Here is a 13,397-nt window from a genome sequence, read left to right on the forward strand (position 1 = left end):
ACTCTACTCCTTCTTTGATAAGCTTAAGATTTCAGAGTAGAACAAACCATAGAACAAGTGAAAACAGATGGCAAAATGTAATTTTCAAAACGGGGCTGATGGTACTTCTTGCAAAACTGTAGAAACAGCAACAGATGTAATCCTGAATAAGAGTTTAAAAATTAATTATATTAAAAAGATGGGTTGTGATTGTTCAGAAAAAGAAGTGTGACTAGTAAGAGCCAAGATGAATTCACTAAACATAAATTAAGTTACACTTTTCACAGAAATTCATCTCAAAATGGATCATATACCCATATGTAAAATGGGAAATTATAAAATTTCTAGAAAAGACCATAGAAAAATCTATATGGCCTTGGATTTGGCGATGAGATTTTAGATAAAATACCAAAAGCATGATCCATGGAAGAAAAAACTGGGAAGTTGGACTTTATGAAAATGTAAAACTTCTGCTCTGTAAGTTGCTCTTAAGAGAAAGGACAAGCCACAAGAGAATTCTTTCACAAGAGGGAAAGAAAAGATTTGCAAAACACATATCTGAAAAAGAACTTGTACCCAAAATATACAAAGAACTGTTAAAACTCAACAATAAGAAAACAAACAACCCAATTAAGAAATAGGCAAGAGATCCGAACAGATGCCTCACCCAAGATATACAGATGGCAAATATGCATATGAAAAGATGTTCAGAATCATTTGTCACTACAGAAATGCAAATTAAAATAACAATGTGATATCACCACATGCCTATTAGAATGGCTAAAATTCCAAAAACAGACAATACCAATTGCTGGTAAGGGTATGGGGCAAAAGGAATTATTCATTGCTGATGAGAATACAAAATGGTACAGGCACTTTAGAAGACAGTTATTTTTTCAAAGTTAAACACAGTCTTACCATATGACATAGCCATCATACTCCTAGGTATTTTCACCCAACTGATCTGAAAACTGACATTCACACAAAAACCTGCATGCAAATGTTTATAATGGCTTTATTCAAATCACCAAAAACTGGCAGCACATACATCAAAAACTAGCATCCATTACATGGCTGTACCAGTTTGTTTAGCCATTCACCTTTAACAGGTGAATGGATACTGTGGTACAGCCATATAATGGAGAATTATTTACTGATAAAAAGGAATGAGCTAACAGCTCATTGGTTTAACAGACACGTAAAGCCCTGGATGAATGTTAAATATACAATGCTATGTGAAAGAAGCTTGAATGAAAAGCTTTAATTACATAACATTCTGAAAAAGGCAAAACTATAGAGATGGCAAACAGATCAGTAGTTGTCAGGTGTTTGGGAGAAGGCTGGATAGGTGAAGCACAGTTGATTTGTTTTTTTTTAGGGAGTGAAACTACTATGTATAATACTGTAATGGTGGACACATGACACTAGTCATTTGTCAAAACCTATAAAACCATACAACACAAACAGGGAATCTTAAGGTATGCAAATTGAAAAAAAATTATTTAGAAGGTTCAGGAAGCCCAAGATGGAATACAGAATGTAACAAAATAACTATATTACAAATGTATGAAAACAACCTCATTGAAAGGAATGGAGAAATAAGGTGCTGACCTAACTAACTTTGGAAATGAGTGGAGAATGTAAGAATAAAGTAAAAAAGAACTGTACAAAAGCACTGTACTGTAATTAATAAAGCTTTTCCCTATAGGGGTATAATAGGAGTAAGTAAATGGATGGCCAATGGTGGAAGAAGTTAGTCTGAAAGGCTACATACTGTATGATTCCAATTATATGACATTTTGTTGAAGTGGGGAGTTACAGATTAGCAAGGGAAGGAGGCTAGAATGATCTTGTGTTAATGAATTAGACTTGGAGACATTAGTAAGAATTCATATTTAGTTTAATATAAGATCTTGGTTTCTAACACCATTCTCCAATAAAAGGGGCAAGTCCTCTCTAGAGAAATGGGTGATTCCAGGACTCAGGCAGGAAATACACCAGATGAACCCGGAGCATATTATGGTGCCAGAAAGCAAGGAAGTGATCACACAAAAAACAAAACCCATGACGAGTGACACAAGAGTCAAAGGAAAGAGCTCCCATGCCAAAGCTGGAAGAAATTGAGCAACAAAATAAAGTGCATCAGATTATGACCAAAGTATAAAATAAACATATATAAGGCCATACTAATATAAAAGACTGATTTAAAAAAAATAAATAGGGAGGAGACAAATCTCCTGTGTAGAATTCCAAATAACATGCAGATACTGCTTCCTCAAGGAGGTGCAGCATATTCCCACTTCAAGTATGGGTTGCACATAGTAATTTCATTCTAAAGAATACAGCATGGAAAGGGAGGAAAGAATAACTTCACAGTGGAGAAACCTGACACACACTACCATAGCTAGGTGGTCTAGGTTCACACAAACAGTGATAAGTTGGCTGGGTGTAGTGGCTCATGTCTATAATCCCAGCATTTCGGGAGGCTGAGGCAGGTGGATCACTTGAGGTCAGGGGCTTGAGACCAGCCTGGCCAACAAGGTGAAACCCCGTATCTACCAAAAAATACAAAGAAGTTTAGCTAGGCATGGTGGCACATGCTTGTGGTCCCAGCTACTCGGGAGGCTGAGGTGTGAGAATCGCTTGAACCCAGGAATTGGAGGTTGCAGTGAGCTGGGATTGTGCCACTGCACTCCAGCCTGAGTGATGGAGTGAGACCCTTTCTCAAAAAACAAAAACACCCCCCAAAACCCAAAAAACCTCAAAACAGTGATAAGTAATGTTGACAATATATACGCTTTATATGATGTGATGACAATGGTACTTTACCTTTCTGGTCTTCCTTCTCAAAACCCATAACCCCAGTCTAATCATGAGAACAACATCAGACAAATCTCAAATGAGGGACACTCTACAAAATACCTGACCAGTACTCCTCAAAACTGTCAAGGTCATCAAAAACAAGGAAAGTCTGAAAAACTGTCACAGCCAAGAGGAGCCTAAGGAGACATGACGACTAAATGTAATGTGGTATCCTGGATGGGATCCTGGAATAGAAAAAGGACATTAGGTAAAAACTAAGGAAGTGTGAGTAAAGTATGGATTAATTAATTAATAACAAAGTATAAATACTAGTTTATTAATTGTGACAAACGTACCAAACTAATGAAAGATATTAACGATAATGAAAACTGGGTGTAGGGTATATGGAAACTCTTCACAATTTTTCTATAAATTTAAAACTATTCTAAAATAAAAAATTTTATGTAAAAAACAAATTAGGTCAGACTAACCTCAGTATTGAATAATCTTACGTAAGAGAACTTTAGGCAAACACTTGTCAAAAACAACGAAAGTCTGAAAAACTGTCACAGCCAGTTTTTCACAGTCACAAACACTTGTTATGGTCTTTCACCAAATCCTTATAGATAGAAAAGGAGAATCATGGGCCAGTATTATGGGAAAATAGGTATATTTGATAAAACAATAATAATCAACGGATATGGATGTAAGAACTAAAGGCAAGCAGAAAGATTTTTGTAAGTATCCCAGAAGCTTGATTTCTGGACATGACCTTTTTACGGTTATGATGAAGAACCTGGATGCCAATACGGTATATGAAAATGAAGTCTGCAAAATGAGAGGAAATTGGGAAGGACAAAATCCTTGAATAACAAAATCAGGATTAAAAAGAATCTTGACAAGTTGGGGAGATAGAATGGATTTAATACGGTAAAATTAAACAGGAAGAAAAAGGTAATACACTTGTACACCAAAAGAAAAAGTATACAAATGTAGATTGAGAAGACATAATTAGAAGCTAGCATTTATTTTTTAAAAATTTTAAATGATTTTGGTAACCTCTTTGAGTTGTGAGAAATACATGGCTGCCCAAAAAGGTAATGTCATCTTAGGTTACACTAACTTAAGTATAAATTGTTAGCATGAAGAGAAAGAGGATACACCTGTGACCTCTAAACTGGCCAGATCATATTTAGAGTACAGATTGAAGTGCTGAGATTTACACATTTAAGAGAACTACAAAAACATAAAATGCAATCAAAAAGGAGGAATCACGATTGTAGATTTATAATCAAGCCACATCAAGGTTTTTAGTCTACAAAAGAAGACTCCCATAAATATATACACCTGCTATATATCCACAAAAATTAAAAATTAAAGAAAAGAAGACTAAGTGTAGACATGATGGCAATCTTTAAAAATCTCAATTGCTACCAAGTGAAAGAGAGATTTATACTTTACTATGGCTAGAGGCAGCACCAGGTCCAAAAGAAGAAAACTCCAAAAATTAGTTTTCACAATTTTCACAATGAAGATTTTCTAATTGCAGGCTAAGAATAGACTGAACTACATAAGTACCATACTCTAGAAGTGTTTGAGCAAAAACTAATTCATCGGTGATGTTTTAGAGGGGAATTAAAATTGAGTAACAAATAATTGAGCATTAAGTACCTTTCCAATCCCAAGATTATGACCAAAGAGAGGCATAAGCAATATTTAAGTATGCCTGAAGTTCCTTTGATATTCAAAACCATCTACTTGACTTGTATTGGTTTAGTTATTAGAGCTACCTCACTCTAGGATACTCAAAGGTTGAAGTGAAACCACTATCTCTGAGTCCTGTCCACCCTTACTCTCCCAAATTAAAGAGTATTTCTTGGTTGAGCTGGGCTTTAGTAGCTCCAAAATCAGTCAATTGAAAAATATAAACCAAAATAACTCAGAATTAATCAGATTATTCACTGTTCAAATACTACATCAAAACTTCAAAAGGCTTCACTATAAACAAACTAATGAGTATAACCTATAGAGGTATACTCATTTTCTGAGCTCTTATTCTTCTCTTCAAACTTGCTGCAGGCTAGATTATGGCTGCAAATCTCTCTATCATGTAACATCTCTCTGGTTGCTTCATGAGCTGTATTGTATTAGTTCGGCTACCTACAATCCACCTAATTTGTGGAAACTCCTCCTGGCTGCATAGTCCTAATTATTCCAGTGGCATGAGAGATGAAGGTCAAGAAATAAAGCAGCACAGAGATGGGCAGAGACATTGGTTAACAGATACAATGTTAGGCACATTCAAACAAGTAAAAAATCAGGCACATTATCTTTTCAAATAAAGTTGACATCTCTGCTAGGATAAAGGTTGCTTTTTCCCACTTTAGCATAATATGTGAATTTAGCAACATGCTGTTCAGAAATTGACAATGGGACAACAGGGCATAACAGGGAGAGGCTGAGGTCTGATTTTAATTCCTGGCTCTGCCTCTCATCACTGGTAATGCGGTATGGAAAAAATACTCATCTTTCTGAGCCTCTATTTTCTCATCTGAAAAATAGGGACAATAAAGATCCTACCTTTTTCACAACATTCACTATGATGGTTAAATAAAACCATGCATATAAAAGCACTTTCCAAACTGTGAGGAACTTGTAATTTGATATTATTACTAATATATCACATCTAATATTTCTAAAAGCTGACAAGATCAGAAAGTATAAGTTGGTGCTAGAAGTAAAGCATACTGGTATTAATCTATTGGGAATAGTTAATACGGCAAGGCAAAAAAAAAAAAATCTAAGATTTTCAACTTTTAAATTTATTGTTAGGCTGGGTATGGTCGGTCATGCCTATAATCCCAACACTTTGAAAGGCTGAGGTGGGAGGATGGCTTGAGCCCAGGAGCTCGAGACCAGCCTGGGTAACACAGGGAGACCATGTCTCTACAAAAAATAAAAATACAAAAATTAGCCGAGTGTGGTGGTATATGCCTGTAGTCCCAGCTACTCAGGAGGCTGAGAGGATCACTTGAGCCTGGAAGGTTGAGTCTGCGGTGAGCCATGATCACACCACTTAACTCTAGCCTGGGCCACAGAGCAAGATCCTGTCTCAATAAATAAGTAAATAAATAAATCAATTACTATTATTAAGTAATGAAAGGATCTCCTTCCAAGGTCTTGAGAACACTGTAGCTAATTTTTGGATATCCATGAAGACAGGGGATAAAGATAAACCTCTTGTGAAAGCTAAGAAACAGGTACACTACTAGAACAATCAAGAAAACATAGAGAAAATGGTGGAGATGGAAATCAAGTAGGAATAACCAACCTAAAGAGAAGTTTGAAGACTGGCTGGGAAGGCTTTGGGTAAATATCAAAGTACCAGAAGAGCTCACAAGCAATAGACTTAACACTCCCTTCTCATGGCCTTCATAACTTGCTATTACATAGCAAAATTTCCTAGAATTTGCCACTGATCAACAAGAAAAGCTGCAATAAATGACGGAAGAAGCTTACGGTGGTAAATATATGATTTTTCCATTAGATATATTACAATTGTTTTAAAAAATTTACTTCTTCAAATACCTTGGGAAAGGTTAGGATGATATTTGGGCACACTTTCCTAAATAATCTCAAGAAAAGTATCTAGAAGACAACTGTACTTTTCTTCAGGGTCTATACAAATTTTAAACTCTAAAAAACATTAAGCGCTATACATAAAAGTAATTTAGCCACCTACTTTCAATAGGATACCAGGCTGAGCTCATATAAGAAAAACACAAGGGATAGAATAAGACTAGAGCAATAAACTGAGAAAGCATATTAATCTCAGAGACAAAAGACTTAAAGAGTTCTAGCACTGATTTCTTATTCTATTTTGAGGAAGGGCATTTAATCACCCTATTTGTTTCTCCAACTATCAAATAAATTATCAAATATAAAATGGACTGCCACCTGTCAGAAGTTAGAGAAGGAATTCCTCTGTTAAAAAGATATTGGGAAAAAATTCTAGTTTATCTGTTATTCTATGATTCTATAATCGTATAAATACATCTTCCCCAAAATAAAATAAAGGCACAGGGCCTCAAGCACACCTCAGAAGATATTTAATTAAATGGTCCTTCTTTGGAATATCTTGAGATAAATTATATCAAAACAACTTTAACACTTATTTTTTCTAGTCTAATTATTATTATTTTTTCTCTCTTTCTCTCTCTCTCTCTCGAAAATTTACCTTTATCCTTATCCAATGGTTCCTGGGAAAGAATAGTGCACAGTACCGGGTTTTTCCACACCCCAGTCTCTTGAGCTAGAGTAGCTAAAAAATGCAATTCACAGCTGCCATTCTCCATCAGCTTTTCATGAGCTACCTATAAATATTAAATAAACATCCAAAGAATTACAACAGATTTTTAAAAGCAAGCTTATCAGGCTTTAAATATAATACTAAACTTCTGAAAAGACTTTTATCTTAAAACTTTCACATCACATTACAAAGTACTCAATTCCTTTACTTCTAATATTTAAAGATGAATTTCAAGGATAAGAAATAAAACATTTACAAATCTTAAATAAATATAATGTATTTACAGAATAGGTCTGTATTTTCTCTTCTCCAAAATCTAAGCCAGGAGTAACGTTATTCCTCAAGGAAGCAATCAGAATATCCATACGCATAAAAGGACTTACACATTTTATATCCTCTGTGTTTAAAAAAGTTTTCCTCCAAGTCTACCATTAATAAAAAGATTCACATAACGAACTAAGTGACAACTTATGCATATTTCAATAAAAGGGAATTACGAAAAGAAAATAACTAAATGCACGATTTTTTTCATTTATTCATTGTATAGTTGTGGCAGTTTCATATTAAAGCTGATGATGAACCTTGCTTGCTAGTTGTTTCCAAGTGTTCATGAAAGGGGCACAGTCTTCAGTCCACAGAAGACCAATAGTTTTTATTCAATTCAGAAACTGTTTATTGAAAATTTCTATGAACAAAGTTCTAGAGAAGAGAGCAACTAGTCCCAGACTTTACAGGGTTTGTCCTCTAGTGGGGTAAAGAAATGTTTAAATAGTTAAAACACAGGGAAAATAAATGCTGTTAGGTATAAACTAACCTTGAGGAAGCTCAGAAATGGGAACAAAGTATTGTAGAAACTCAAAGTTGCATGCTATGTTCAAACAAAAAGTCTAATCCTCAAAGCCATACAAATATTCCCATTCCAACAAGTTCAGGTGCTTTATTAAGTTTTCTTTAAGTAACTGAATGTAGAGGGATGGAAAGAGTTATTTCCTTCATAATCCATCTAAAAAGGTATTAACTAGTCCTTTTGTTTCAAAAAGGAAAGTGTAAAATTTTATCTTATGTTGGCAAACAAAATCAGTAGCATTTAGAATTCTGGTTAAGCATATTAAGTCTGTAGTAGGGTGTATCTGAATGGCAAACGGTAAGTTTCAAAATAATTTACCTAAAAATACTTTCTGAAAAAAAAAAAAACGTAAGATACAAGTTACAGATATCTGAAGTAGAATATGCATGATCAAAAAGTTAGTTGCAATGTGACAAACAGGACAAGACACTTTCATTTCAACAAACAGTTATGAAGCATTTGTTATATGTAAGACATTATGCGGAATCCTATGACATTAAATAAGATGAATTCCACCTTCAAGGGCCTGCTGCACTTGATGTAGATTTTAACGTTTAATATTAAAATAGGAAAGTTTATTTCTCTGCTTAACTATAGCTTATTTTACATGCTTCTAAAATTTAAGGCTATACCTCTTCAACAAATTTCTTACAGAAAATCTTAAGGCCTAAAGATATTTTAAGAACTCTGGATAGAGAAATGGGGAGAAAGAGAGCTATAGCTTTGAAACTAGCTGGCAGGAGCATTCTTTTTAACTAACCAATTAATCAAAATTTAATTGAAGCCATAATACATCCAGCTCTAGTGCTTGAAACAAAATTTAACATTCTTGAAAATACTCCAAGACAACTAACTGCTAAATTGTGTAGTATCGCATGTAAGCAGAATAACAACACTAAATAAAAGAGACAAAGCATGTGTTTTCAGGCAGGAGAAAAAGCATGGGCTTTGGAATAAAGAACCTTAGTTCGAATAACTACTATGTGATATTAGCTATACAAGTTTGGGCAGATAATTATTTTAGAGTATGAGCCTCAGTTTCCTCACCTTTAAAATGGGGAAACCATACCTACCCATACAAATTTTCATGAGGATTAAATGATATATGTGAAATTCTTATAAAGCACATTGAAGACTTTCACAAACCAGTTTAACTGCTTCTAAATCCAAATGAGGGCACTTTCTTTTGTGTTCCCTTGCTGCTCTTACAAGGCCCTAATTATCTGATCATAAAGATTATTCAATCTATCTTATTTAGCAAACACTTGTTGAGATCTACTATATGTAAGACACTAGTGTTAATAAGATCAGTAATTAATGTCTGTCATTATTGAGATGTCTTAAAGCTTAACTGAATAATTTTTTTAAGAGTAAGGAAAACTGACATAAGATATACCTATATTAAATCTAAAGATAAAGATTCTCACCTGCACCAGTGACTGAAATTGTTCCCACTGTTTATCTGATAACTCAACAGGCAGACACAGTAAAAGTTCAACACAGCTTCTAAAAAACAAAAAGTTGGTAAAGAGAGGAATAATTATTAAAATTCAAAGGAAAATATAACCAGTAATTCTAACATCATAAGCAGACTCCCCATAACTATCTATTTAAAATTAAACTATAAGACTTGAGATTTAATGTTTTTGTGTTCTTTTTTAAAGCTAAATCTAGTTTATTTACTCAAAGGTCTACTCACAATGCCAAGCGTTCCAGAACCAAGGCTACATTTTCACATTCAGAGGTAAGATAAGGTCGGGCTTTAACGTAACTTTGGATAGCCACTGTGTATACCTCCAATAAAGGTAACGGATCTTCTGAAGTTTTCCATTTCTCTGCATATTCTAGGAGTGTCTGTTTTGGAAGGAATAATAAAAAGTATTCAAAACGTAAATCAAAATATACATTGACTCAGCGGCTGTGTTTCTGAAAAAATTTGAAAAATACAAACTTTTATTTATAAAAACAAACAGTAGTTTATATTTATTAAAATATTAAATGAAATATAGTCATATTTTTGGCAGCTCTTATTTAAATATTAAATGAAATATAGTCATATTTTTGGCAGCTCTCTGTAGGAGAAAAGATTAGTATTAATTCATCCAGCAATAGCATCATTTCATCAAGGCTAGTTTTAAATAGTGCAAGAGTTATCTCCTCTATTCCCTAGTAAGTTTTAAAAGTTATTTTAAAAAGACATCTGGGCAAGTAATACTTGACCAGGCATGCAGTGAAGAATTTCAAATAATATCTGTTTTCTATTTTTCGTCAAGCAGCAGAAAATTCAATACTGAAAAATAAAATGAATCATGTATGGTAAGCAAAGACATGTCCTTTTTCAGTCCATAAAAAAATAACAGTACATACAAATTAATAATTTTTTGACAAGCGCTAGCATTTAAAAAGTCATCCAAAGACTTTCAACATATAAAATCAACATTAAAGATATTAAATAATTATTATAAGGTTAAGTAATTTCTGTAATAGTTTTTTAATTAAAAGTATTTCTCATCTTTCAATTACGTAAATATTTTAAATTTACCTCATCAGAATTTCTTCAAAAGATGCTATTTATCTTACTGAATAAGAGATGGGAGATAATGGAAAGAGAAGTTACACAGAAATAGGCACGTTAAGACTCTTATCTAAAAGGTTCTATAGTTATGCTAAATGAAGACAGATTCTAATTAAATGTTTCTATAACACAGAAGCCACAATTAGTCCTCTCCACACTTCAGGGTTTAAGACTCATTTAATCAAACATAGGGAAATTCAGGTGTCTTTTCCTAGAAAATAGGGCATTGAAGAAAAAAAAATTTCCTGAGGGCCTGTATCCTCTGGCATACAGAAGCAGATTTTAAAACTGGAGAGAGGGAGGAGGGAGAGGGTGGGGATTGCATTCTACTACTAGAGCACTTACTAACTACCTTGTCCTCTCTACTAACTTCCAACTAACAGAATTAGTAAGTGATCAGACAAAAGCAATAGAAAAAGTAAGCTGGTAAAACTAAAGGGCAACAAAACAACTACTCACCTACTGAGTAGCCACATATTCACAGACCTTGGCTCTCACTAATCCTTTCCTTTCCTTTCCCCCTAAGAAGTGAGGGCAAATACTGATTCCTAGGGAGAGAAAGGACAGAAAACCTGCAGCCACAGTGCAGGATGTAGGGTGGGGTGTCAGGGGATACTCAATTAGGTTCAAAACCAACTCCACAGCAAAATTTCCCAGTAAAGTTGAGGTGGAAAAACTTATTTCTCAGATATCCAGGAAAAAACACCCCAATCTTTCCCAGATGAACCCTGAAACAAATCTGCTCTCATCCATACTTTCACCTCACCTCACAATCCCATTATATCCCAAACCTCCATGATACAAAATAGATTCTATGTGAGGATAAAAACAATCAGAGATAAATTCCCTAGCTCAATCCACATGAAGCCCAAAGGTAAAGCTATTCCTGATCTTTTAAGTTCCAAGCAGGGATAGAGATGCTGGAGAAGAAGGGAGTCCGTGTTTCTGTACTCTCTTGGCATTGTTAAATGTAATGATGAACAAATGACATTGTAGCTGGTCAACATGGAACATGAGATGAAGCTGCATACATTATACCCAAGATGATTCAGCTTCGACGTAAACACAGAAATTAAAGCCTTTTATTTGCCTAATCATGTCACTATTATACATATAATCCCAATCAGAGACTCACTTTTGCAGGTGTCGGGGCTCAGAAACTGATACCCCAAACTGTGGCACTCTGACATGCTGAGGAAGAAGCCTCAGAGTCTCTCTGACATTCCCCTGTTCCTTCCCATCTCTTGATCTTCTTTCTCCCAAAGCACAGTATGAAGTTGTTCTGTGAAGTTTCCTTATCTGTCTAAAGTCCAGATCCACCAAAGAAGAATAAAATTACCTTTGATCCTGTTAAATATAGTGAACCTAAAGTTTCTCTTCAAAGAATCAGTATGTCAGTATGTTCACCTCTCTTATTCTTTGATTCTCCATTTTAAAGTTTAACTCCCTGGTTCTCTTCACCCCCTTGCTTCTAAGTTTCAGTAAACGACTTTCTCGCCAGTCCTAATCAGTAGTTCACATTTGTTCCCTGGTCTCCTGGTTGGTCCTGACTCATCCTGGTCACCTGCTTTATCTGAGTCACCCCTGGTCACCTGCTCTGACCTAAGTCACCTTTAGTTACCTGTTCCTAACCATCCTTCCCACCAAACTACTCACCCTACCACTCTGGCTCACACCCCCTGCTCTTTTTAAAATAGCCAATCGGAATTAGCTCAGACTGTGCAGGCCAACCCTAGCCAATATGGGAACGACACAGCAGCAGGCACTACCTGCATCAGGAACAGGAACTCCTTCCCCTCGCCTGTCCAGGTGTGATCTCACCATTGTTCCATCTGTGAGGAGCACCCTTTCTGCAGAAAGTAAAAATTGCCTTGCTGTGAAAATTAAATTTATGTTTGAGTGCTATTTCTTTGTGGCACTGGGAACAAGCATTTCTAACAGTTCCCTGAGTTTTTATTAACTGAACTCATAGTGCAGAAAGACAGAAGTCTGTCAACACATCTAACCAGACTTTTGTCACAAACCACTGAGTGCTTTGCAGGCTCAACAGAATTTGTCCCAGGCCACTGTATCTTCTTCAAGCCCATTGAATTCCCCTAAAAATAATTTACAACCCTCCTCTAAAATCATCCACATTTCTCCACCCCCCTTTCATTAATAAATTTGTATGCCATTTCAAATCTGCTGTTTGTCAGTTGATTTTCAGTGAACCTTCAGAGGATGAAGGGGAAGTTTTCTTTAGGCCCCTACCCAGGAGAATTCTTAACTTTCTTCTAAATATCCATCAAATAAAGAAGAACTTATATTTCTTACGGATCTGAAATGGTTTTACTCTCCTCTTTTGACCAGCTAGATGATTCAGAGGACAATGGCAGAGAACTATGGACTGCTAGAAATGAAAACATTCTCTTACATGGTGATTTTGATTAGAGCAATTAAAACCTGGGATTAGTTCCTGGTTGAACCAACATGAACTAGGAACCAACATGAAAAAGAAAATTTGGAATTCGATGACGCAACCATTCAATCAAAAGGGATGTTAAAATTCATGATCAGTCTTTGAATTCAGTTTGTGCCACTGGCAAGTATACAAGTATGGTATAATAAAAATAACTGATCTTTGTCCTAGGTTCCTAGCACAGAGCTCCTGAGACCCTTGAAATCTACGTAAGTGTCTTTTTCATGTTAATGAGATAACATTAGGCTGAGGAGCTTCTAGATAGCTTTAAGATAGGGAAGGGACTGGTCACTAGAAAGACCATGCCATGATTAGAGAGAGGGAACTTGCAGCCCCACCCCCCAGTCTTGGAGGAGATAAAAGGTCATAGAGATTGAACCCAATCGCCAATGGCCAATGATTTGATCAATCATGTCTATGTACTCCA

At 35.3% G+C, this 13,397-nt stretch overlaps 1 protein-coding gene across 1 annotated transcript in view; it reads right to left on the bottom strand.

The window, feature by feature from the left end:
- ZNF292 (zinc finger protein 292) overlaps positions 1–13,397 on the bottom strand; it is a 106,443-nt gene that overhangs the window by 36,005 nt on the left and 57,041 nt on the right. Inside the window, exons 3-5 of the mRNA XM_023205245.2 lie at positions 9,637–9,791; positions 9,365–9,443; positions 7,019–7,154 (exon numbers count right to left, since the gene is read on the bottom strand). Coding sequence (XP_023061013.1) covers positions 7,019–7,154; positions 9,365–9,443; positions 9,637–9,791 — 370 coding nt within the window. The remainder of the gene's footprint in view (positions 1–7,018; positions 7,155–9,364; positions 9,444–9,636; positions 9,792–13,397) is intronic.

The sequence above is a fragment of the Piliocolobus tephrosceles genome, chromosome 5, assembly GCF_002776525.5.
Source record: "Piliocolobus tephrosceles isolate RC106 chromosome 5, ASM277652v3, whole genome shotgun sequence".
NCBI lineage: Eukaryota > Metazoa > Chordata > Mammalia > Primates > Cercopithecidae > Piliocolobus > Piliocolobus tephrosceles.